Source organism: Mustela nivalis, assembly GCF_964662115.1.
Source record: "Mustela nivalis genome assembly, chromosome: 14".
NCBI lineage: Eukaryota > Metazoa > Chordata > Mammalia > Carnivora > Mustelidae > Mustela > Mustela nivalis.
The window spans coordinates 17799502-17826215 of record NC_139033.1 but is presented as its reverse complement, the minus strand read 5'-3'; the positions used below and the strand labels follow the sequence as shown (position 1 = coordinate 17826215).

Genomic DNA, 26714 nt, shown 5'->3' with positions numbered 1-26714 from the left:
CCTTCAGCTCTGCAGGAACAGGCTTTGCAAGAGGCTGAGCACCCACAGTCACTGGTGGGCGCAGTGGGACACACGCGTGTGTCCTGTTCTGCATTAGGCAGGAGGTGGAACTGGGTCCCCTTCTGAGACTCAGCCCCTCAGCCCCTGCGCCGTGCGGTTGGCAACTGTCTCCCGGGGGCAGGGCTGTGGAGTCCGTGTTCTCTGCCAGGTGCTGAGCCAGCCTGTCAGAAACCCGACCTGCCTGGCGGGTTAGGTATTCAGCATCACGGTCGTCAGGAAAATGAAAATCGAAACAGCGGTGGGATGTGGGGCCCCTCCATCAGGTTAAGAAACACCCAGGAGGGCGGGCGTGGCGAGGGGAGCAGGTGCCCGTGCACGCTGCGCCCAGACGGCCTGGCTGGGTCCCAGCCCGGCGTGTTCCTGTGTGGCGCCTGCGGGAGTCCCTTCCGGGAGTCCACGCAGACACGTGAAGCCCCAGGATGTGCCCTGCGCATCGCACACGGCGTCCTCCTTGACGGCAGACGTGGCCACGGGTAGACTGCAGATCACCCCACGATCGTTGACAGAAGAGTCGGGGCCACACCTAGGGGCCAAAACGTGTACCTGAGGGAGGGCTTCAGCCTGTCGTTCTGGGGGTGCACGGTTCTGCAGGGGACTGCATCCACTGCTCCGGATCTACCCCTTTCCTGCACCTCTTACGACCCCCTCCTGCGCACCCCTGCACCACAGATACCCACCGAAAGTCGCCTCCTGCCTCACTGAGCTCTCCCTGAAACTATCCTCCACCAACCCCTTGTCATCACAGGGGTCTCGGCCAAATGTCATCTCCCTCGCCAGCTGGAGTAGAGTCTCTACTGCATCCGTCTCCCGTTGTGCGCCCCCCGCCTCGCCGTCATCCTTTAGCGATCCCTGAAACTCTCATTCCCTTGCTGGATAGCTGGCTTCCGTCCTGCGTTCCTGCCTCCCCACCCCCGAAGAATGTAAGCTTCACGAGAGCAAAAATAATCCTTTTTCTTGTTCATTATTCTATTGCAAGCCTCCAAGCATCTGGCACGGAATAAGTGTTCCGTAATGATGTTTGGATACATGAAAGCACGTGTCCAGGAAGCAGACAGTGCTTCAGCCCAAGCCCACAGTCCCTGAAATAAGAAACCGAGTCTGTTGCTTTCCCATGTCCCTACCCACCCAGCTGTTGTATCCAGAGACATGCCATCCATTGTGGCCGTCACGTCCATGTCCCCAGTCACACCAGCCCTCCTTCACCCTGGCTCCTGCCTCGATCCTTACTACCACAGGACGTTTGCACACACGACTCCCTCTGCATAGACTCCCCTATCCATCTCGCTTCGAAGCAACTCCTACTCATCCCCCAAACCTCCCATAGGTCACCTCCCCAGGGCTCATCTCTGTTTGTAAGTCAAGACTCTCATCACTGAGAGAATCTTCTTGGTTTTCAGTGTATATAGATGTAATCATACCCACAACTACTATACAAAGAGGGAAAGTAAAGATACCGAGCTATGCTCAAGTTTCTACATTCCACTTGGAGAGGACAATTACAATTCTGAGTAGATTATTTAAATGTGTATACTGAGATCCCTGGGGGCAACCACTAAAAATTAGATAAAAATTTATAGCCCAACACTCAGTAGATACATGAAAAGGAAATGGCTAAAAACCACTCAGGCAATCCAAAATAGGCAGGGAAGGAGAGCTAGAACAATGAAAAGGAAGAAAACACGAAAAACAGATAATAAGACGGCATACTGGGAGCTCACCAAGAATTTCATTAAACATGACTCTGGGCAGGTCACCTTGAATCTAATGTTTCATCTGGTCCTTGCAACAACCTTGGGAAGGCAGGCTTCTTGCTCTGTTTGACAGATTAGCGTGCTGGGGCCCAGGAAGGGCAGGACTGTCCTGTGCGCTGACTGTATTGTCCACCCCGCTGCCGACGCAGCCCACCCTTTCCCGAAGGGTTCTGACTGACCGCACAAGCTGAATGTCCCTGTCCCTGCATCTCCGCCTCCACTAGAGGGCCCATCCACTAAGGGCAAATGGGGAGTCAGGGAAGCTCCCAGTTTTGTCAAAGGGGCTCCCCGCTAAGACACTCTGGCAAAGCTATGTTTCCCCTTCCAGAATGCGCACGGCTCTGTTTGCATGCTAATTCCCGTTCTGAATGAATCTAGCTTGCATAGATGGAACAGGAAGTCACAGGACACAGAAGACAAACAAACAGCTTGTGTCTGAAGACGTGAGCTCAGTCAGTGCTGGGGTTCCTTCCACCAGATGTTTCGTGGAGGGAAATCGTGCGCAGAGAGGCCTCGCTGTTACCACGGTGCATACAAGAGCCCACGCATAAGGCATCAAATGTGTCTCGGGTAAATCCTATTAAGGGAGATTATTTTCTCCTTCATTTCTTTGCTCACACAGGGCAGGATCCAAAGTGGAAGACACAGACCCCTTTGATCTAACATCGCGGAGACAGTCCAGTTTGCTCCCTGTGTGTGCCCTCTGTCTAGTGTCCGAGCATTCCGCGGAAGTGGCATCTTGAGGCCACCAGAATGCCGGTGCTGATGTCAACAGCCGGCTATAAATGTCGCCGCTTTAAAAATAACTCCTGCCGCGTGCTGAGAGTTTCAGACAAGCATCTCTTGCCACGGTGCATAAACCTCAGTACTTCTTGGACGTGAAACGTTCCTGTGGAACGAGGCACGTGCCCTTGGAACTGGGAAGCTCTATATAAGGGGAAGCGAAGCTGACTATTAGGAATTTGGTGGGGTTTTGTGTTTTGTGAAAGCCGGGCGTTTTTGGTCTCTCTGTGAGAACACGTGGGTCCTAGCGCTCCCTAGGACAGCCGGAATCGGGACGACCGCAGGAAATCCTAGGAACCATGATGTGAACTACCTCCCAGGAGAAATGCAGGCTGCGCTCTGTTGCCCTGGCCACACGGCCCGCACCTCGCCTTGTGGCCAAGGACGGAGCGTGTCTCACAGCCCGAGGGCTTCGAAGACCCTGCATGAAAAGGTCTCACACTGATCCTGTCCTGGGAGGCCTGTGGCGTATCAGCACATGTCACACGCATGGGAAGGATCCCTGGGGAAACATCCCACCGAGCAGGGAGATGACAGAGTGAAGAGACGTGTGCCCAGGTCAGGGAGCTGGGTTCCCTGAGTTCAAGTCCTTGCTTCATCATTTCCTGGCTGGGCAACCTTGGGCAGGTTACTTAACCTCTCTGGGCCTCAGTTTCCTTCTCTATAAACAGGAGTCAATATATTGCCTGCCTTCGAGGTTGCTGCAGAGATTCAGTGGGTTGTGTGTATGAAGTACTTAGCATAACACTCCTTCCAGAACTTGTGCTAAGGTGACTGGGAGGCTGCTGATGTGTGGGGCTGGGAAGACCATGCCAGCAACCTGCTTACGGAGAGACAAGAAGGACATGGGGTACGATCTACACGAAGCGCCGAGGGGGGCTGAGTTGCTGCAGCCCCACATGTGGGACTGGGAACTCCTGTGCCGGAACGTGGTTTCCCACATCACTCCCCTTCCTTCCACCTGATCTCTGAGCTCATCTCCTGGCTCCTTCCTGGGGTGGAAGTTCCCTGTCCTCTGAACTGGCCATCTGCCTGGAGTTCCAGGGACACCCCCTTGCTGGTTCTGTTGCTGGACACCTGCGTCTCCAGCTCCATACACAATGGGTACCCAGTGGCTAAGGTAATATCCTGCCAAGGACTTTGAGCTTAGGACTTCTTCACCTGCCCGGTGGAGAGATATGGCAGCCGGTTATCTACCAGGCCTGCTGACACGCACTGATGTGATGACTCTCGTGGTAAACCAAACATCCTGTCCCCACCCCACCCCTGCCTCCCTGATCTCCAGTTTAAACTCTTTCTGCTGCCGAGAAGGTGTCAGTTACTTTTGGGCAGCTCCTTTGGCTTTCTGGCTGTTTCTTACCCCAAACAAGGAATTGAAACAGCCCCAAAGCTGTCATGATCCACCAGCTGTCTCTTTATTTTGAGAAGCAAGAATAAAAAGTCATGAAATTTTAGTGCATAATATGAGACATTATGGAATTACATTTTGTGGCAGCCATAAATGCTGTTGAAAAATATTTTAGTTTGGACAATTTGGGATAAAGTTCATAGAAACCTATATCAAATAGTTTGAAGAAAAAAAAGAAGGAAGTCATCATGGTTGACAAATTGGGGTGTATGAGAGGTTAGACTTCAGGCATGGCTGAATCAAGGTGCTCAGATGATGCCATCAGAACAGTCTCTCTTCAGGGCACCTGGGTGGCTTGTTTGGTAAAATGTCCAACTCAATCTCAGCTAAGGTCTTGATCTGCTGTCCACAATTCTTTCTGAGATTTGGGGGCTGATTGTAAGTTCTGACCTGAGTCTGAAAGCCTGAGAACCAAGAACACAAGCTTCTGAGGGCAGGAGAGGATGGATGTGTCTCAGTTTAGGCAGAGTGAATAGGCCCTTTAGCCACCATTTTGTCCTTCGGGTCCTCAGTGGAGTGGATGAAACCCACCCATGTAGGGGAAGGTGACTCCTTTCCTCTCCCACCCATGCAGATGCCATTGTCTTTTGGAAATGCCTCCCAGATGTACCCAGAAATAATGCTTCCCCAGCTTCCTGGACATCCCTACCCAGTTGGGCAGACACGTAAAGCCATGGGAGTGACTTCTGCCCTGGAGAGTGCCTCGCGGCTCTGCTGGGGGGACCAGGAAGACCACCTGTGTGTGTGTGTGGTTATGGCCGAGGGCAGAGGTGTTGGTAGCTGGCCTGGCGGTGGCTGATGCAGAAGATGGCGGGGCCCATGGAAGCGCTTTGCAAACTCTGGACATTACGTGAAACTACGTGAATGATGGTGTCATTGCTGAGACGGGCAGACTGGGGAGGAAGTGGTTTGGGAGAGAAAGTCCAGAACTCCATTTTGGACAGGCTAAATTTAAGATTCCTCCTGTCCCTTCACGTGGAGAGGGTGAGTGGGCAGTTAGCTACAAGCAAAGAGACGAGGGTTTCGTTCCCGAGCGCGAGTTTATAAATGGCAGCGACAGTCGCGATGTGGGATATCCGCCCGGGAAGGAGGACAAGCAGAGCAGCGGCCACCCCCAGGCTAGAGGCCCCGCAGGAGGAGGGAGCCGTCGGGGAAGGACGGGAGCCGGGCCGGTGTCGGGCTCCTGGGCAGGAGCAGTGCTTGTCAAGGGATGGGTCCCCGGAGCAAGGGGTGGCCGTGGGCTGGATGGCCCCTTGCTGCCCCGTCCTTCTGGGGGGTGTCAGGCAGGGGGTGTCAGCCGATTGATGGAGGAAGCCAGACAGCAGAGTGGGAAGCGAGGGTGTGGATGTGGCCAGTGGCGATGCCTCTGGAGCGGGGTCGCTGAGCAGGGCAGTGGGTGCAGGGGAAGCTGCGGGGATGGAGAGGGTGATGGGACCCGAGTGGTCCGAGCTCCTGCGGATCTGGCCTCCCTGCTGGGGCACCACAGCCGCCACCACCTCTCCCCACAAGGGGCATGTATTTGTACACACGTGGGCATTCTGGCAACCACGCCACAGTGACCCCGAAATTTCGAAGCCAGTGCTTCCCATCCGTCTGAGCCGTCAGGAATCCACGGAGAGCGCGCCGGCCGCAGGCTTGGACCGCCTCCGGTTCGGTCCGCGCTGCTCATGAATCCTTGTAAGGAAAATGGTTTCCTCCTTCCACTAATAACTTCCTTCCCGAAGCTAAATAAAGAGTACCCGGGCTGCATTCGGCAGTGCCCGCTTCCAAAATAAACAGAAGCCCCGGAATTAGCCGGAACAATAGTGTAATTAGGCAGCTGCATAATTGTTCGTGCAAACCAGGCTGGCGCCCGGAGCCCGACCCCGCGGCGCGGCCCGCTGCGGAGTTTCACGGTGGAGGCGGCGCTTGCTAGGGGGCCTCGGGCCAGGAAGGGTCAGCGAGCAGGTGGACGCTGGCTTGGCTGATGGCCGCCCGCGGAGAGGTTTCTGGGCTGTGTGGCCTCTAGCAAGTGGTTCGGCTGCTCCTGGTCCCTTGCCCGCGGCCAGCGGTGACCGCAGCATCCAGTTGCCGGCGTCAGACGAGGCGGTGCGCGCACTGGTGGGGGCCCTGTACGGGGCGCAGCCTCTTCACCACGGTCTTAGGGGTGCCGCCTGCGGTCCTGAAGGAAGCCGCTCTGCTAGCTGCGCGGGCTCCTCCTCCTGCGCGGGCTCCTCCTCCTGCGCGGGCTCCTCCTCCTGCGCGGGCTCCACCTCCTGCGCGGGCTCCTCCTCCTGCGCGGGCTCCTCCTCCTGCGCGGGCTCCTCCTCCTGCGCGGGCTCCTCCTCCCCCACACAAGCTCCTCCCCATTCTAGCTCCTCCCCCTCCCACAAGGCTCCTCCCCTACACAGGCTCCTTCTCCCCAGTGCAAGCTCCTCCTCCCCCACAGGCCCCTCCCCCCGTGCAAACTCCTCCCCCACAGGATCCTCTTCCCACAAGGCTCCTCCCCTGCGCAGGCTCCTCCTCCCCAGTGCAAGCTCCTCCTCCCCTGTGCAGGCACCTCCTCCCTGGTGCAGGCTCCTCCTTCCCCGCACAGGCTCCTCCCCTGTACAGGCTCCTCCTCCCCAACAGGCTCCTCTCCTACAGGCTCTTCCTCCTCCGTGCGGGCTCCTTCCCTGCGCAGACTCCTCTTACCACTAGTTCCCCCACCTGCAGGCTCCTCCTCCCCCAAGGAGGCTTGTCTCCCGCAGGCTCCTCCTCCTCCGCGCAAGCGCTGAAGCAGCCTCAGGGCGCCGGGACGTGACAGGCGTGGGGCTCCTTCGGCTCAGAGTGGAAGGGGACACCAGTCTTCCTAGATGCGAGATACCGCCCCGCATCGTGCGACACTCAGAACACCTGCGCAGAGCAGGTGCCGATTCCTGATTAGCAATCACCAGCGGTTCCGCAGCGTGCTGTTAATGAACCATTTATAAATGGCTAGTGATGCTAATGAACAATTGATCCGGGGGAGAAGGTGAGGCCCCGAGAGAGGTTGTCACCGGCCCAGGTTCAGCGCTGGGATTTGAACCTGTGCAGTGTGGCTCTTAAATGTCGCGCTCGGCCCTGTATTGTCCCGAAACGCCAGAGGCGCGTCTCCACTATCAACCCGCGCTATCTGTGCGGTCCCCGCCAGCACCTGCAGGCAATGGTTGCGAAGGTCCGCAGCCGCGCGCCAGCAGATAGCACCGAAGCCTGAGGTTCGGAGGCTCCCTCTAGCCTGACTCGAATCTGGGGCGGCCCTTCACCAGCTGTGTGATGAGCCGGGAGAACCTCCCCGTGCCTCAGTTTCCCCCATTAGTGTGCCTGCCTCCTAGATGAATGAGAGGGTCCCGGGATGTAAATCGTCCTAAAGGGCTTGGAGCACTCCCCACTAGGTAGCCCAGGATCCGTAACCTGTGGCCTTAGCTTGCACGAGGCTGAGGGAATGGGCAGGAGCAAGAGCTCGCCTTTGCATGATGACCTCTGGTTCTGCTTGATGCTCAGGGCATGGAAATGACCAGGCGGTTCGAGGTGGAAGGGTGTTGGCACCGGTTCCCCAAGGGGTGGGTCCTGACCCCAGGGAAAGCCAGAGTAGCCCTCGGGCCCCCTTCGCAGGCCTTCTGGCTCCTGCGCTGACCCCGCCCTGTCCCCCGCAGCACATGCGAGAGGCTGCAGAACGGCGGCAGCAGCTGGAACTGGAGCATGAGCAAGCGCTGGCTGTCCTCCACGCCAAACAGCAGGAGATCGACCTTCTGCAGAAGGTGAGCCGGGGGCGTGCTTGGGGCAGGGGTGTGGAGGGCAAGCGGGCGGGAGCTGTGCACCTGCGTCTCCCCACCTTCCCCGAGTCTGTGCTGCCTAGTGCTGCCCAGCTCCCCTGAGCCACCGCGTCCCAAGCTCCACTGCAGACACCGGACGCTCCCCTGTGCGATGCCGGCGGGCTCGTGTGGAATGTATGCTCTGGGGGCCACTGCCCACTGCGAGTGGCTTCAGCCCTACCAGCGTCGTTTACAGTTGAGCACACAAGTGTGTCTTATTCTGCAACCTTCCCTTCTCGAAAAGATGCCCAGAAGCACCACAGGAACTGGTTTGACACGACTTGCGTTTTGTTTTCTTTGTTCTTTGGGGGTTTTTTGTTTGTTTGTTTGTTTGTTTTCAGTACTGGGGGAATGAGGGAGAGGGGCGGGGGTATAAACTGAGGCGCCGAGGCTGGGGGTATAAACTGTGGTCATTCAAAGGAACAACTTTGGTTTTGTATCTGCTGAACTGCGGAGAGTTCCATGATGTGCTGTTACGTGAACAGATCAAGTCTCGGGGCAATGTTTCCGGCGTGAGGAAGAGGGAAGGAACACAGAGAAGAAAGAGAAGCAGAGACTAAGAAACAAGGAAGAAGGAGGGAGAAGAGAGGGAAGGATTGAGAAGCTGAGGGGGCCCGTCCCCGTGGCACCCGTGGTGGTGCTGGGGGGCTAAGAGCGTGGCCCCTGGACCCAGCTGTGGTCCTCTCCTGTGTCTCTCCATGGGGGCACTTGGGGTCCCAGGTGTGGTTCTCCTTTCCTTCCGGAAGCCCTGATCCTACCCGGAGCCCCTCCTCCCCAGAGGGCAGCGGGCCCCACCAGCCAGAGACTTTCTGGCCTGGGCTGCAGGGACATGACTGCCCATGGGGGTGCTCCTGAGACCGGGCAGCGGATGAGCGGCGAGCAGCTCCTCCCCAGTCCGGGCGGCCTCCACCCACTCCACCGCCTCTCCAGGCCTCTGATCTCGTAATTAAGGACCCAGGGCCGTGTGCCCACCTGACTGGTGATGGGAGTCTGCTGGGGTGGTCTCTGTCCTCGGAGTTTGGGAGCCAGATTTGCAGCAGGTAGAGAATTTGCCAGGCTGCTTCTCTGATTGTTTATTGAGACCATGTGTCAAGGGTGGCTGTCACTGAGCTTCCGCTGGTGGGGTCATCCAGCCTGATTACCTGCCGGAATAGAGAAGCAGCCTTTCGTCAGATGCTATCCAGAAAGGATGGATATTGCTTGCTGGGGCCCAGGCAGAGAGATACGGCTCTTTTCTGCCTGCTGTGCCATGCCCAGACATGGCCGGCCGGCACCTGCACCCGCTCCCCGTGCCCCGGAAGCCCTGGCTGGGCACCACCCAGATAGGAAGCCCATGGAAAACACAGATTCCGTGCCAAGGGGGCGACAGATCGGTGACTGCCAGCAGTGTGTTCTCTGGGAGCCTGGAGTTTCATTTGGGAAGCATCCCATGGCAGGAAGGTGCACCAGAGCCAATGCTGTCATTCAGCCTCCTCTGTGCCTCGTCCGGTTTCCTTCGCCCCTCCCTGGTGTCCGTTATGGCCTATATCTTGGACACCCTGATGCTTCACCGGGGGCAGGAGCTGAGGAGGAGGAACCAGTGCAAAGCCAGGGTGCCAAGGTGGTAATTCCTTAGAGCTCCGATTTTTGAACAAAGCCTTCCAAGAGGATGGTGGATCCTCGAGCAGAATGAGATTGGCGATTTTTTCCGGATTCTTGTTTTCTGTTTGATTTCCACCATGGAGGGCCAGCATGCTGCCCTTGCTGATTAGATCATTCATTCATTCAACAAATGTTGGGTGTCCACTGTGTGTCAGTGTCTTTGGGTTGTTCTGGAAGGGGAGCCCGGTGGCGGGGGAGATGGCTTATGCCGGCACCGAGGGAGAGAGAGCCCCCTCCAGAGGTCACGCAGATGCCGTGTGCAGGGAAGAAGGGACAGAATGAAGTGACGGGTTCATGATTGCAGGACTCCATACAGGGCAAACTTAGGTGAGTGGCAGGTCATTTAAGGGCTCAGGTCCCCAGTACTTGGGGAAAGGAGCCCTTGGAGGGACACAGGTCATGCCCAATGGGCAGGGGTGCATCCCAAGGAGGGTGGTGCGGAGCCCAGGCACTCTGCGGGCTGTGGAAAGGAGCTCCATCTTGTTCCAAGGGAACCGGAAGCCACTGGGGGCTGAAGCGGGTGCAGCAGGGTCTGGTGAACATCCTTTGACCCTCGCGCTGGGGACTGATCTGTGGAGGGGCAGGAAGGCCCCTTACCCGCTGCCAGAAAGCCTGGGGTCTCAGCCTGGGGCCGCGGCTGCAGAGAGCTGTGGACACACGCCAGGATGGATTGGGAGAGGGAGCTGTGTGCTCAGGAGCTGTGGTGAGAGGCCCAGGTGTGGAGGCACGCGGGAAGGGGCACTTTTAGGCTGACCCACATCGTGGCTGTGGATCTGGGCTGACTGGAAACATCACCGAGCTGGTGTGATCCTGGATATGTGGACGCCCAGCGGCAGGTGCGCAGGATGGGGGTCTCTGGTCCTAGACGGAGGGACACTAGTGGATGCGGCGGTGCTCTCAGGAGACCCATCGTCCTATGTTTCCATTTTCTGCAAAAAAGACAGCGGATGGGGGCATTTTCTTTGCACATAAACATATCAGGGCTGCGCAGACCTGTGGACGGGCTGGGGCAGCGTGGGGGAGGGGGCGTTAGGGCCCAGAGGTTGCAGGGTTATAGGCCGCAGGAGTCAGGACGGGCGAAGGAGGAACACAGGATTCTTAAAAAGAAGCCAGGAGCTTGCTGGGTGCCGGGAACTATTTCTGCCGTGAACTCTCTCACTTCAAGCCCGTCACAACCTCACGCGGTGGGTCCTACCTCCCTCCTGTTTCTGAACGGAGGAAGGTAACTCCGCAGCTAAATGCCAGTCAGCGGGTGAGCGGAACGACCTGGGTTCGCATGCAGCCCCTGGGCCAGGATGCTCCTCTCTAAGGCTCCAGGGTTGACCGAAGTCTTGCCCTTGTCCTACCACAATAAAAGTACCAGAGCTCTCCAGGGGCCAGGGCTGGGCCCCATGAGACTGCAGTGTGGCTGTGTCCGAGACCGGCCCGTTCTCTCCGGCTTCAGCTCCCAGGCTTTCTCGACACCCCTCCACTGGGGACGCCTGCTCTCATCTTGCCAGGGAGGTGGTTCTTGCTGTCACCTGTGCGTGGACATGGTGCCAAGGGCTGGTCCTCTGTTCTCGTCCTCTCTGACCCGGAGTGCAGTTTCGGGGGGTCTGCTTCTCTATGCCCGAGGCCTCCAGGAAGCCTCGCTTTCCACTGACTTCCTTCCACGCAGATGGTCCCCCGTAAGCCTCATGGGTGTTCACCAAGACTCGGTCCACAAGCCCCATCTCCGTGTCTCCGCCGGCTCCTGTGGTGACCTTGTCAGGTCCTGTGGGTCTAAACACCGTTTGGGTACGGCCTCGCCGCCCTGGGCTCTCCAGACTGGATTGTGAACCTCTTCTTTCCTGCAGCCTTCCGCGCGACGCCTCAGCATGAGGTCCAAGTTGAACCCCGTCCTCGGCCACACCTGCTCCACACCGGTTCCCTGGAGTTACTGCCTCTCTCTGTTTGTCTCCTTTTTCTCTGTGTCAGAGCAGCAAAACCCTCTCCGGATGGCCCCACCTGGGGAGGCTTGACCTCCACTTTCCCCGAGACTCCCAGACTCCCGCCTGGAGCCCCAGCCCTCTCTACCCACGCCGGTTGCCCCTGACGGTACAGAGCTGGGCCTGGGGTCCCCTTCACCCACGTCTTGGGAAGTCCCTTTACACCCGTCTGGGCTTTGTTGGATCTCTGCCTTCCGGGGCCGCCATGTCCCTTTCTCTTGACGCACCACAGGTGTGAAGTAAGGCAGGGGTTTACTTTCTCTCAAAATATAGGCAGTGCCTGATGGGCCCTGCAGGCTTCGGTCTCACCTCTGGCCGCTGTGAGGGGGCGCGGGCCTCGTGCATCCACCGTCAGGACCCGGGACCCAAACCTTCTCTGAGACTCATCCCTCGGGCCAGGACGGTGCTTGGAGAATCGAGTGCTGTTCTCATGGAAATCGAGGGAGAACGAAGCCATCCAGCCAACCAGTAGTTCCGGTAGCCAGTAGAGGCAGAGTCTAAAAATACAAAAAGCAACCAAGCCAGGCTCTGTCCCATGGACGGGCCACCAGCCCCCCGCGGTCCCGTGGGACACCCGCTCCACACAAACCAGGCAGCCGAGAGCTCAGTCCAGAACCCTTGCTTTCATTCAACACTCAGGTCAGCACTGACGGAGCCCCTGTGTCGGAGATTTCCAGGGGCTCTTTGGGCAGCGTGGGTGAGGCCGGTGGGGGAGGCTCTGGACACCGTGAACGTTTATTCCAAGCATGGAGAGTCCTGGGGCCCGCGTCCGGGAGACTGGCTTGCCGACTTGGGGCTTCAGCCCACTGCCTCCCCCTCCCCTGCCACGCGGCCTCTGTACCTTGACCACACCAGATCTGCCCCCTCTTGGATCTTTGCCTGGGTGCCTGGTTCCCCAAAAAGGGCAGAGCTGGCGTTTGGCGCTGAGCGCCCTGCCCTGCCTCCCGGCCTTGAATGGGCTCCTCTCCCTGCTCACGCGGCCTCTGGCACACCAGCCCGCAGGGGGTGCCGTTGGCTCATCCGTTCGCCTGCGGTCTTTCTCCAGAGAGTAGGGTCTACACTCCCGACACGTAGCAAAGCTCAGCAACTGCTGATGACAAGGGTCCGAGATCCTTAGACAAGGAAGGAGTTGCGGGGAGCGGCCACGGATGGACCCATGGCTGGTCGCAGTCCCCGGTGATGAATTCTAGGTGCTACTTGTAAATGCCCGTTGAACAAGTCACTGAGCCATGGCTCCGTCCTCCCATGGCCTGTGGGCGCCCAGACCCCCGGACCCCTCCTCTGTGGGCGACCGGCGGCCAGAGCCCGGCAGCTCCCCAGCTTCAGACTTTGTTTCCGAGCAAGCTCCGTCCTCGCCTAGCTACAGTCGCCGTGGTGATCATCTAAGCGTTTTTCCAAATTTAAAATTCATCTGCAGACCTGACCGATTTTTGCTGTGGCTCAGAACTCCTCCCACGTGCGAGGGGGTGGCTTTCGGGGTTGGGGCTGTCACGGACGTGGGCAGTAAGAGGAGCCAAGCCCGCCACGTGAGTCGCAGTTGGCGCTTTGCCTGCACTTCAGGGATGGTTGTTTGGGATCTTGCTGTCGTGTGTGGGTGGCAGGGGGTCACCGACTGACCCCCGTGCTCCTGCCGGGCACAGCTACGGGACTAGTGTCAGGTCAACACTTCCTCTTAGTGCTGATGGGAGGCTCCTTGGGGCCCCAGCCCGGTTCCAGGACTGCCCACCCTTTTCTGCAGATTGCCACGGTGCCCTCACCCTGCTGCACGCTCACAGCATCCATGCCACCCCCTCCTCTGCCAGTCGCCAAGGAGACCGCGCATTAGGCACGCAGGCCATCCCAACCAAGTGTCCAGACCTTGAGGCTGAGTCCAGCATGTCTGGACCTCTGTGCCTCCCCAGAAACCACCACCTGTGCCAGCCCACCGTCTTGGACCCTCAGTTCCCCAGACGACAGCCCCCTTCCTCTGACAGCTGGCCCCGTGCCCCTGACAGCTGTGGGTCCTTCACATGTCCCTGTGTCCTGTGGGAAGGTCAGAGCTTCCCAACAGGTTGGCTGTGGACCCCAGACGAGCCTCGCGTAAGCTGCTGCTTCGGTGCTGCGAAAATTTGGAGCTGCCGATTCCAACTGTTAGTTTTAACAACCTATTCTGACTGCCCAAATGGCCTGGCTAGCAAGTAGCCTATGAAAACCAGCTCCCGATCCTCTCTGGAAGCCGGAAGCCAAGTCATTACTGCGAACTTGGCGGGGTTTTCACAGCTCACTTTGGGTTTTTTTTTTTTGTTGTTTTTTTTTATCCTGCCAGTTGGAAACTATCTTGGACTCAAGTGGCTCAGTGCTGAGGTTATTTATATAACCCCCGTGCGTCCTGCGGATGGCTGCCCGTCCCCTCCTCCCCAGTTTGTTATTTATCATCACTCTCGTTTCAGCTCTGAAAGGAACGATTTTAAGCACTTGAAGGTTGCGCTGAATTCAGGAACAGCGTGATGAATCTGTGTTCCATCACTTGCCCGGGTCTCGAAGTCTTCTATGAAGATCCGTGTCCAGGGGACGCGTAGGGGTGAGGCGAGCCGGGATCTCAGGCCGCCCGCCAGCATTGGCCGTGCGGGGGATGCCGGGCCCTCCCCGCTCCGGGGAGGCTGCAAGGATGATGATCACTGGCCTCTTTGCCCAGCCCTACTCTCTGTCCCGCCTCGCAGAGACATGTTCCTCTAGATCCGAGGATTCTACATGTAAATCTCAGTCGAATATGGGAATCCTTCCCGAGTGCTCGAAATTGTCAGACACAGGTGACCTGTGGTGTTGGAGATAAACCTCCCCTAAACCTGCTCCTTGGCGTTTCTGGGAACGTCTGAAGCCACTGAAACCAGTGCAAGGGGACGTCCGAGTGGCCATGCGGGCCAGCTTTCCTTCCTGGCTTAGGATTCAGGCTCAGGCTCTCACAGAAACTTCAGCACCTCCAACTTGAAAACGGGAGGTGGCATGTTCTCCAGCAGCTGACGATTGCGTTCATTAGGATGCTCGGTTTCAAGGGACAGAGAACAGCAAAAGGTTATTTGAGTCGTGCGCCCAACTGAGAGGGGCTTCAGGTGCGGCTGGATCCAGCGCTCTTCTGCCTTTGCACTCCTCTGTGTGGGCTTCGTTTTTGGTTTCCAGGGGAGCCCTCTGGCTGCTCCAGCCTCATCCCTCATGGGGGAGAAAGGCTGCAGTGCTCCATACTGTCCTCCACTCGGGCTTCGGGTCAAGTAGGCAAAGAGAATCTGTCCCGTCTTCCCCAGCATCCATGGGCAGAGCTGTAGCCAGCCTGCACACCTGCCCGGGAGCCAACCACTGAGCGTCTAGAGCTGTTCTCATGCCCTCAGGACGGGGTCTGGGTCCCCAGCACAACTGGGGCTCTTCCTGGAAGAGGTGGCCACAGATGCCAGGCAGGCAAGCAGGCTGTGGTACTACTCACTGCCATTGCGATGAGGGATGATACTGTTGCCTTTTGGTTTTGTGTGAAACCACCGTGTGGTTCAGGCAACAGCCCTTCTGAGAGACTGGTTTGGCGAAATGGGTGACATTTCTTATTCTGTGGAGCAGTGGCTTTGCTTCAAGGAATTGGACGAGGGCCTCCCCCCACTGCAGGCTGATTGGCTGAGAGCCCATCAGATGCTCAGGGACCCCCATCTCGGGCTTGCCTTGGGGCCCGGGGAGATCGCTGCTGACCTTCAGCTGCTTGGAAGTCATGTCTGCATGGCGGTGTCGTGTTTCCCAAGCGGCTACGGGCACCTGGGGATATGATGTCCTCCCACCGCACCCTGAGGCTTCCAGAAGGATTGTCCTGACCTTCTGGGTCCAGCCCCCTTCTGTGTGTGACCGCCTCTCTCTAGAGGAGTGCACCCTCCCACTGACCTGTTCCCGCACTGCCAGATCAGGGTGTCCTTTCCCATTTTGACGAAGAGCATCCCAGCCGGCGGCATTTGCTCCGTGTTTGCCCAAAGGGCAGGAGGCAATGAGAACCGGCCTAGATCCTCGCAACAGGGCGCTCCTTGGGGAGAGAGACGGCAGGAACCCACGCCTGATAATTCAGACATTTGTCCGAGTCTCTTCTCTTTCCTCTGCTTTAAACATTGACTGTTTTCTCTTTCTATCATAAACAAGGCTCAGGTTGAAGCTAAGAAGGAACATGAAGGTGCCGTACGGCTGCTAGAGGTAAGTGCCGGAACCCTGACCTGCTGGCATTGGGGGGCGGGCGAGGTCGGAGCTGTGGATGTGGGGGCCACTCCTGAGTGCCGGCGGGCACCAGCGACTAGGACTGCTCACCCACCCCCTACACGGGCAGCACAGCGACCGCCCAGAGAGGCGAAGTCACGTCCCCACAGTCACTCAGCCTGCCGCGGAGCTGGGTGCCTCACACGTGACCCGCTGTCCCCTGCGGGCTGCTCTGGGACCAGGCGAGGAGGAAGACGGGGAGGAGGGTGAAGTGTGGGTATGGGTGGACCGCTCCTGTGGGCACCCTGCCAGCGGATGAACCGTGGATGGCACACTGTCAGGGACATTTTCAGGGACGGCACTGACGGCGGGGAAGAGCTTGGCTGCAGGTACCTGGGGAGGCATCTGCAGAATGAGAAAGGGCCCGACACGGAGTCCGAGCGGGGACACCAGGGAGCAGGACCATGGCCCCTCCTGCCGTGAATCCCCCCGGACAGAGGCCAGGCAGCTCCTACCTCTTCATTAGAGACACACAGGTGGGGGTGGCCCTGGGTGGCCTCTGTGTGGGCCGCCGCCCCTAGATACAGGGGGAAGATGGCCCTGTCCTTTGTCCCCAGGGGCATGGCGGCCACGGAGAGCAGAGTGTGCCTCTCCTAGTTCCCTTATGTTGCCTTATAACATCTCTTCCTCCCGCAGGGAAAGGTCCCGCCATTACCATCCCATATATTAAAGTTGATTTTTTGAGCGCGTCCATTAGCTAATGAGTATCTGGAGGGGTGAGTGTGACGGATGGCAGGGGGAGCTCTAGCACCCGAGGGAATGGCAGCAGACCCCCGGAGGCCATGCTTGTCCCCGGAAAATCCACCCCCCACCCCTGCCTGAACCGCCCCCCACGTCCGTTCAGACCGCCTCCTGGCTGCAGACGTGCGTCCTTGTCTCCACTGCTGGGGCCCCGGACGGGGTGCGTCCTGCGTTTAGCCACCCTCTGGGCCGCCCACGGGGGTCTCCTGGCCCGGGGCTGGGGCCGTGCATGTTCCGGCATGGGGCGGCATCGGAATGTGCTCTGGGGGGCAGGTGCCGCGCAGACGTGCTGAGGGCGCGTGGTGTTTCTTCTTTACAACGTCTTCCGTGGTTGTGCCTTGCTTTGCGCTCCCCGCAGAACACGCTGGACGGCATGCAGGTACTGGAGGGCTCGGGCCTCCCCGTGCCGCTGTGCTTGGCGGTGCTTTCCCTTGTGCTTGGTGCCTCCACGGTCCCTGGGCCTGCTCAGCTCCCCGGGAAGCCGGCAGCCCAAGCTTCCTCCGGCTGCGGGGTGCGTGGGGACTCCTGGGGGTGGGGGGCACCGGAACGCAAGCTCTGTCCCGGCAAGGCTCGAGCAGGCCCAGCGACCTGGTCTCCTGTTTCCCGCCACGGCCATAAGGGTCAGGCTGGGAGGACAGCCCAGAACCCCGATGACTACGAGGGGTGCTGTGGGGTGGTGGTAGGTGGGGGGGACTCCTTCTGCCCTTGGGCCAGCCACATGCCCAGCATGCAGCTCAGTTGTCTCTTGGTCATCGGGATTCAGCCCTGGCCCCAGAATGCTCCGCCTGCTGTGTTTGTGTCTGCCGTGTGCATGGCTGGGGCCCCTCCCGCAGGTGAGGGCAGCAGCCTTCCTTCCCGCGGACAGGACACTGCCCTTCTCGCTACGCCCATGGGACAGGAGACACGGTGCTATCCCCCTGGATGGGGTTTTGAGTGTTTTGCAAAACTGAGTTTGATCGTGTAGTCACCGAAGGGAGGGTTCTCAAAGTGGGGTTTCTAGGTCAGCAGCATCGGCCTTGCTGGGAGCTTGCTGGAGATGCCGGTTCTTGGGTCCTGCCCACCCCGCAGAGTCACAAAGTCGGGGGGGACCCAGAAACCTGGGGGGAACCCAGCTACCCCTCCCTGGGCAGTTCTGAGAAAGCCATTGTCAAGGAAGCATTGCTTCGTGTCCATGAGGCTAATATGGGGACGGAGGGTGTGGGGGCCGAGCCTGTGCCCTGCGTCTTGGCCGAGCCATGGCTCAGCGTCTTAGTGACCTGAACCTCCACCCCCCCACACCTCACCTTCACCGGACGTGTTGAGGGACACCTGCAGCACGCCGTGGGCTTTACGGGAACGTGTTCCTGTTCCTGGAGGGGGTGTGCGTCCCCCATGGCACGCTGGGGACTCCTCTCAGTCAGGGGCTCTGCTCGGAACAGCCACCACCTTGCCCAGCGAGACGCACACACAGGACTAGTGGGGGTTGTCTCCGAAAGCACAGGGCAGCAGAACCCCTCCCGGCATTGTCCTTGCCCAGCCAGTGCTGTGAGTGCTCCTGAGCCCCGTTTTCTGATGAGTGCGAGGCCAGGATGTCTGGGGACGGGAGGAGGGGGTGGTCTCCATCCCCCGTCAGGACGCGTGCAGAGAATCCCAGCGCCCGCAGAATCATCTGGGCTCACTGTGGGGCCTCACCAAGGTGGGCGTCAGGCGTTAGCTGAAAACAGAGCTTTTCCAGAATCATGACCGAGCCCTCTGCAAACTGCAAAGAAGAAACTGTTAGGGAACGAGTGTCCCCGGCACTTTATGGAGGGGTAATTGGAAGACAAAGAAGCAAGAGAACATCTTAAAATTAATAATAGTGATGACACTCCAATGACAGTGACCTAGGGCTCCCTGAACCCTCTCTTTGTGCCAGGCGTTAGTTAGGGCACATGTAGGGACATGTAGGGCACAGCAAGCAGAGCATGTCACTTAATCTTCATGATACCCAGGGGAAACAGAGGCACAGTTCAGGGACTTGCCCAAGGCAAGCTGGTGAGAAGCTCTGGACTCCCGATGCCAGGAGCTCGGTGCTGCACTGCAGCGGCTTCCCTGGACCCCGGCCTCTCCGGGACGAGGGGTCAGCTCTCCCACCCGCAGACCCGCAGCAGGCGTTGAGCTGTGACTTCACACGGTGGTGGCGGTGAGACTCAGAAGCACTGCCGTCCCCGGCAGGGGCGCAGGCCACGTGATCACTGTCCACTGGGCACTGGACATGTGTGTCGGGGTTAATCCGTAGACACCCCCGCGCCCCCCCCCCCAGCGAGGTCGCTACCGTCATCACCCTCTTCCCGGACTGGAAATCAGGCACAGACCCTGAGTCAGCCGCCCGGGATGCACAGCTTGCCAGAGCAGAGCCAGGTCCCGAGGGCGGGAGGGCCAGTGGGCAGCACTGTCCGAGGCGCAGAAACAAAGGTGCGCAGGGGAGCAGGGCCCGTGGGTGGGGCTCGCGGGCACAGGCTCCAGGGCCCGTCACAGAGGAAAACCTGGGATCAGCTCGTTCCCGCCGCTGTCCATGCTGTGTGCTTTGCGTGTACATTCCGGCTGCTTTGTGCTTTCTTTGGGGGCACCTTCCCAGCACCTCCCACTGTGGCCCGCAGCTTCCTGGCCGTCAGCTCCAGATGAGGCTTCCAACTGCCCGCGATGCCAGACGCTCGTCGCAGCCGGGAAGGGACCTGTGTCGGTTCCTTTCATCCTGGGTCTCCTCTGGGGAAAGTGGGAAGAGCAGACGGCGCGCCCCCTGACCCAGGAAGACACGGGGTCCTCTGGAGGGGGCCCAGCATCTGGGCAGCGCCGGGACCTTCCTGCGCCCTGGGCCTGTTTGCTTCTGTCCCATGCCTTCCTCCATAAAAGTATCACAAATTATATTTTACCTCCACCTGCGTGGGAGTACAGAGGCATGTAGCCCACGCTGAGTCAATATTACACGTTTGTTTCCGATTTTAGAGGAAACTGAAACGAAAACATTGACATGGTCCCTAAAATGGTCTCTGTGTTGCTGAGCTTAAGGGTGGGAGGTCGCCCTGCGGGGCTGGTGTCAGGACACGGATGACCACGCGGCCGGTGCGTGTGCGTGTGGGTCAAGGTGCACAGGCAGGAGGACGCACGCCTGGTCCCATCAGAGACGAACCCGGTTGTCAGGTGCATTCGTAAGCTGAGGGTCAGGTCCCAACCTCACAGCGGGCATATGAAGGTCGCTTCTGGTCGGCAACATCTGCTGCTGCTCAGGGACGGCCCCAGAGAACTCCCCTCCGAGTGGTGACTCGGGGAGGACGTGGGGAGGACGCGGGGACAACATGGGGCGGACAGGGCGGCGTGGGGCCATGACCCGGGGACGGCACGGGGACATTGTGCAGTACAGGCCGCCTGCACCCTGTGACTGTGCCGACTGGCGCGTGTGGTTTCCCGGTGACCGCAGCAGGGTCAGCTCCTGCCTGCTCTGCTGGGTCACTCCGCTGACCGAAGCCAGTGCCACCTCCTGGCAGGAGAAGCAGGAAGCGCAGTCTCCCGGGGCCGGGGGAGTGAAGCCAAAAGGCGGTTGGCCCGTGGCATTGTCCCCACCCCCACCCCCTAGAATCCTCACAGGACCGTGCAACTTTGATACGAAGTGTGGCAGAGCAATAGTCAAGTTGAGAATCCGGGAAGTGGACCCATAACTTATGACTTAGAGTTAATGTTTCACATCCGACTCGTCTTAGGAAGCCTCCCCCCCCCCCGCTCCTCCTTCCGCTTCAGGGAATAGCCTTCACAGCCCCGTAAGGCTTCGCTGAGAGCTGAGGTGGTTAGGGACCTGGAGGCCGTGCGCGCCCCGGGTCCTGGGGCAGTGGCTGCCCCAGGACCGATCTCCACTCCAGCTCTGTGTCCCAGAGGCTGCCGTCTGCCCCCTCACCGCTGTTGGCACCCCAAAGGCGATACGGGTATTCTGAGGCCCCACCGATGACCGGTGCTTACTGCACACCTAGTACTGAGTGACAAGTGCACGTCTGTCCAGAAGCAGGGAGACCCTGACGATCCAACCCACCAGCTTAGGACTCACTGCCGCTTGACTTGGAGAACTGGACGAGCTTTGAATCACACGAACCAAAGCACACATTGAAGACACTGGGCTTTCGTGGTGTGGGATCGGTGCGCGGCGTGGAGTGCGGAACATTCGCGGAGGAGAAGTCCGCACTGACCAGAGTCCCCCCCCCCCACACACTTTGCGACAACATTGTTCTGCTTCAGGCTCAAGCCTACATTGTCCCGCCAAGGGTCTCCATTGGCGACAATATGTAGGGAATTCTGGTAGACTCCCATGGGCTCAAAGGAGCTCTCATACTTTGCTGAAAAGAGATGTCCAGGCAAGGTGGGGAGGTGTGTGAGGGAGCTTGGGTGGGACTTACTAGGTAGCCACACCCTTCCCTGCGGCGTCAGGCCTGTGGTGTTGCCCTCAGAGGCCAGAAGACAGCTGCTTCTGCTAATGGAGCCCTGCCATGCACCCCACAGTCTGATTTTGCAGTTCCTTATTGTGTTCTGGAAGACATGGTTCACCCCACGTTCTAGGCGGAGGCAGTGAGGCCCACAAAGGCTGTGGGACGTGCGTCCAGGTCCGCATGAGTGAGTGGGGGACCCAGGATATATAGCCAGCTTGGAATCCAGAGTCAGAGAGGCCTGGGTTAGTGCAGCCCCTGCTTGGCGTGTGACCCCTGGCTCTCGTGTGACCCCTGGCTCTCATGCACGTTGGTGTTGTTTTCCTCTCCGTGTTGTGGGCTCAGACCACCTGACCCTGTGGTCTCCCCGGCCATCAGCGATGATGCGTTATGAGTCCCCGACAGTGCCCAGCACAGAGCAGGCAAACAGCCCCGCGTGAGGAGCCCCGAAGTCAGGATAGGACACGGAATGTTCCTCCCCGACGCTCCCATGTGTGGGGTCCCAGCCTGCCCGGGACACCGCCGGGTTCTCCCTGCTGCTCTGATGATTCACAGCGGGCAGCCGTGTACCCTCTGCCTGCCCTGGCTGGACACAGGGCCCGGCCCTCCACATGGCCTCTACGAGGCCTGGAAGGCGGATGTGGAATGCAGAGCGGCGGGCCCTGACGGCTAGCCATCATGCTCGGGATGTGTTTTCCTCCATCTTTATAAATACCCACGGCCACGCTGGCCAGTCTCCGTGTTTCTCCCAGGGATAGTGTGCTTGCCTGATGACTGTGCCATCTGTTCCCCCCGTGGTCTGAGTGGCCTGTCCTGCCACCTGCAGGGGCCAGCTACCCAAGGGGCCGCCCAGCCAGGAGGCAACCAGACTCTGGCTCCTGAAATAAACACTGATGTGGGGACAAGCCAGCCGGGCACATTGGTGGGGTCGCTGCTGCCTTCCTGCTCTCCGGGAAGCCGTTCCTCCTACTGGTGCGAAGGGCGTCTGAGGCCTGTCCACATCCAGGCTGATGCGGCCCGTCTGGAGACGGCATGGCTGCTCGGTGATCCCGGGCGTGAAAACCCGGAGGGGCGGGGGGGGGGGTTTGTTCCCAGCCGGCACCAGGTCAGAGGCTGGATGGCCTCGTGTCTCAGGGTGGCCTTTAACCGTGCCCACGTGAGCCCTGGACACACAGGAGGGTCCCCCAGGTGGTCCGGAGCTCCGGGGTCTTGGATGGACAGTTTGACCGTCTTACTGGATGGAGCGCTTGTGTCCCGGGAAGTCGCTGTCACCGTGGAGAAGCCCATCCCAGGAGTGGGCGGTGCAGACCTTAGAGCACAGCTGCTCCGAAGACGTCGGCCACCCATGTCTCTACCACTGTCCCCGCCATGCTCACTCGTGGGGCCAGTGTCAGGCAGAAGACAGCCTGGTGAAGTGTCAGTTTTTTCCTCAGCATGAGGACTGTTGAGAAGCAGCCGTTCGTTGGTGACGTTAAAGGTTTTCAAGATATGTGAACGGGCTCAAGCGTCAGGAGTCCTCCCACTCCTGAGCAGACGGGGGACAGAACGGGGCAGCAGACAGAAGACTGGAACGGAAGCCCCAAGCCTCTGAACGGTCCCATGTCCAGACGTGGATTCGGAGGGTTTCTGGTTCCCTGAGGCCTCCCAGACCAGGCTCGTCAGCTAGACTTGCTTCTCTCGGGGGCACCTTCCGTGGGCATGGGTGGCAGGAGGCCCCCAGGGCGCAGGCAGGACGTCGCAGAGCTGCGGACAAATGCCGAGGGGCCTGCATGCTCCGCGTCTGTGTGCACTTGCGCCTGGCTTTCATCACAGCCTGCGGCAGAGGAGCGTGGCGGCCAGGCCTCTCCCCTCGCCGGCTACTACCGGGGCGACACGGGGAGCTTTGCCTGCCACACCGAACCGCACCTCCGCTGCGCCCCTGCCTGTCTGGCTCCTCTCAGGCGTCCGAGGAAGCTGCTGTGGGTTTTCACGGCTGGGGTCACTGAGCAGCCATGCTGTCTCCAGATCGGCTGTCTCCAGATCGGACAGTCCAGACATGGGTGGGCCTCGGACTCACTTGCCAACATTTAAACGTCGAGAGATTTTTGCATTAAAATAAAGAGCCCCTGCTCCTTTTGGGAGACTAGAAGTTTTGCCCCCATGGTTCTGGACCAGGGCTGAGCAGAATCTCCTCCGGACAGAACACGCGTGCTCCCGTACGCCCTGTTCCCCCAGCGTCCTCCGGCTCACCCGAGCCCCCCGCGCCCGGCATGCCCCGGCAGCGTCCCTGGACATCTGGGTACACCAAGGCTCTGAAGGCCGCCGTGCGCCCCCTGCTCCCAGGACTCCCTCACCCGCATGTCACCAACCACTCCTCAGAGCGCCACGTCCTGGGCCAGCCGCCGGGGGAGATGGCGTGTCCCAGTCACTCGCTGTCCGTGACGGGGACCCCTGAACGAGACAACAGTCCTGGAAGGAGGGGGCCACCGAGGGACGTTCCCAGAGAGCTCAGGGGCTGTATCTGCCAGCCGTGAATGCCAAGGACACCCGTCCGTAGTGGCCCGTGACGGCAGCTGTCAGGTGCCAGTGTGTGCTGCCGTTCCTAGGGCGTGTCTGAGCCCATAGCGTGTGTCCGGGAACGCCTGTTGCCCTTTCTGCCTCGGGGCCCTGTGCTCTCCCAGAGCGCCACGTCAGCCCCCGCAGCGGCCGCCGCTGACCGGTGCATCTGGAACGCTAGGTCCCAGAGGAGGCCCATGAGGACCTCGGCCGCACTGCGCGTGCACCACGGAGACTTCCACTGCGCGGGCCGGCTGCCCATGGCACCACCGCAGGTTAAATCTGTTTGCACTTGGATTTCTCCTGTTTTTATGTTCCTTCAGCATAGAGCTCCGCGGGGCTGGGTGCACGTGGAGATTCCCGTCCCCTGTCCCATTGCTCCTTGCACGTCACAGCGGCCTGGGGCCCCAGCTCGGACCACCGCCGATCTGTTCTCTGTCACTCTGGCTTCGTCATTTCTAGCGTGGTCCGGAAGTGAGGATCCTACGGGCTGTTTCCATCGGGTCATTTTCACAAACACGGAGTACCGAGGGTTTCACCTGCCAGCCTTTCTCCTAACGAACGTGGAAATGAGTTCCTGGCCACGTAGACAGTGCTCGTGTTCTACCAGCCACTGAACCTCGATCGTCCCAGGACGTGCAGGGCCAGCTCTCCCCATCTGAGGACTCTGCCTGTCCCTTGGGGTTCACGGCTCTGCCCTGGAGCAAATGCTTTGGGAGAGTCAGGGCCCCAGACCTCGAGGCATCTGACAAGTTCCCCTTTTCTGGGGTCGGCCCCCCTGTAGCGGGGTCCTGCATGGTCCCCCACCGGGGGCCCAGGAGTGCTGAGCTCACGTCTCTGCCTGGGGAAGCAGCGATCGCAGATAAGCTCATTCAGCTTTTTGAAAGAAGAATCCTGCTGATTTTTTTTTTTAATGAATCGAAGAAATTAATTATAGGCTTGGGATGTGTTGGGTTTATTTTTAGAAATCTCTGATCACAGACATAAATAGCATTTCATTCTATACTAAGGAGCTGGAAAGCTTCATGCCAGAGAAGGGGGAGAAGAGGAGGTGGAGGAGGGTGAGCAGAAGAGGAAGAGCGGAAGGAGCCGGGCAGGAGGGAGAGGAGGAAGTGGGAGAGGTGGTGAGGAAGAGGAGGAGGAAGATGGGGAGGAGGGAGCAGGAGGAGAGCGGGAAGACAGGAGGGGGAGGGGAGGAAGAAGGGGGGAGGAGAAGCGTGTCCGCTGCTGGCCCCCCGCAGGCCCGGGGCTGTTCCGGCTGTCCCTGCATCCCGCACACACACCCACGTTAAAGCCAAGGTCTGCCGAGCGCCGACTTCGTACCCAACCCTGTTCCAAGTGCTGGGGACGTGGCAGGGAAGACGCAGACATTTCTCCCCTCATGGAGCCGACCTGTGAGCGGGGGGTACCCAGGCAGCCCTCGGAATTAATGATGCAGCAGATGGGATTCTCCGTGTATCACAGAGTGAGGAACAGAGACGAGGCAGGACTCCACGCAGACGAGATAGGGCACCACACTGCCAGTCAGCAGCTCCCTCTTTTCACTGATTGGGCAAATGCTTACTGAGCACCTACTGTGTGCCCGATTCTGTGAAAAGCACTGAGGATGTCTCCGGGAAGCAGAAAGAGTGAAGGCTTGGAGCTTCGCATCCCGTGGAGAGACAGACGAGAAGTAACTAGGGGCCCATGGACCAAGGTGTGTGGGGTGGGAAGCAGCAGCAGAGGGTGCCGCGGGGGTGGGGATAGAGCTGACCCTCCGTGCGACCCTCTGTGGCCTGGGCGCCCCGCTGCAGACAGTGCCCTGGTGAGACGGAGCCCTGCGTCTGCACCGGGATCGGAAGTGTGGTCCGTGAGCATCTGGGGATGTGAGCGTGCGTGTGAGGTCCCCCACCCTGAGAGCCAGCGGGGAAGGGACGGGACAGGAGCAGAGGCGGGAGGGAGCTGCCCCTTCCCTGATGTGTGTCCGAGGGAGGCCCCCTCCCCAGGGCTCCAGAGACTTCTCTGCCAGTCTGCACGTGGCAGCCGTGTTGCTGACCGAATCCAACAGAAAGAACTTCCTTTCATCGCCAGAGCAGTGTTCCTTGGAGCGCTGCAGGCTAGGGGGTGGGCGTCCCCATGAGAAAGACGCATCAGCGGGTTGGCCGCTGAGCTGCCCCGCAAGTCTGGGCTGTGTCACCGCCTCACACTCCGAATCTCAAGCGGCTGTGGCGAGGCGTGCCAGCCACAAGTGCCGGGCGGCACCCACAGCCCAGCACCGTCCACGCCGGCTGGGATCTGAGAGCTCGCGGGCTGCGTGGCATGCACGGTTTCCCACGTCTGGCCGGGGAGGGGACGCCTGGTTTTATCAGACGCTGTTCTCCCGTGGCGGTAGGAGGCAGCTCCCCGTCACACCCCTGTAGGCACGCCCCTGCATGCACGAGTCCCCCCTCCCCCCCGCAACTGCACACCCCTGACCGCCCGCCGTGCCTCTGCCGTGCAGAGCAAGGTGCGGGAGCTGGAGGAGAAATGCCGGACGCAGAGTGAGCAGTTCAGCCTGCTGTCGCAGGACCTGGAGCGGCTCCGGCAGCACGCCGGGAAGATAGACCTGCTGGGGGGCAGCGCTGGGACCTCCTTGGACGTCCCCAGGTCCGGCAAGCCTTTCCCGCCGTTCATGAACGGACTCGCCCCCTCCATCAGCAAAGGTAAGTGCCCACCCCTCCCTCCACGTCGCGGGGTGGGGGGTGTGGCCAGCAGCCCCGCAGTGGGGCGTGCACAGCATGTGTCTGACCCCCGCGCCGGACAGCGGCATCCTGGGGCTCTGGGTGACGGCAGGCACCCTGCAGCCCCTGCTGTAAGCCCTTGTGGGTGTCGGCACATGCTCTTGGCACAGGCTGTGTGTGGCAGGGGCTGTCCTGGTCCCACTCTGCAGAGGGAAAGACCGAGGCCCTCACATAGCTCCTGGGGGTAAGTGGGGAGCTCCGGCCCTGGGGTCTGTGAGGTGCACCCCCGGGCCTTGGCTGCCTCCCAGCTTTCATGCCCAGCGGCCTCCACGTGGGGACAGATTCCTGTTCCCACGAAGGCCCTGAGGGTCACAGTGGTGCATGTCCCACTCATGCTCAGGGAGCAGGGCGGGAGCAGCATGGTCTGACCTTGGGAGCTAGAGGAGGGACTTTGTCTTTGTATCTGGCAGAAAGACCACTGAGTCTGCACGGTGGCCTCACGGCTGGGCTCCTACCTGGATGCAGAGGACTGCCCTGGGCCGCCGGGGAGAGCTCTCCTCACCCAAGGGCCACCCGCACAGGTCATCCTGGTTGCAAGAACACCCACCTGTTTGAAAGTTGTTGTGTTAATTAAGG

General features: G+C 59.7%; 1 protein-coding gene across 12 annotated transcripts in view; it reads left to right on the top strand.

Annotated features, from left to right (window-relative positions):
• RIMBP2 (RIMS binding protein 2) overlaps positions 1-26714 on the top strand; it is a 203029-nt gene that overhangs the window by 131478 nt on the left and 44837 nt on the right. For 11 of the 12 annotated variants that reach the window (XM_082698197.1, XM_082698198.1, XM_082698199.1 and 8 more), the window contains 3 exons: positions 7656-7760; positions 15566-15616; positions 25859-26060. In XM_082698197.1, coding sequence (XP_082554323.1) covers positions 7659-7760; positions 15566-15616; positions 25859-26060 — 355 coding nt within the window. In that variant the 5' untranslated portion in view covers positions 7656-7658. Of the gene's footprint in view, positions 1-7655; positions 7761-15565; positions 15617-24970; positions 25052-25858; positions 26061-26714 lie in introns of those variants that run through there. The other variant, XM_082698201.1, reaches the window with a different exon arrangement.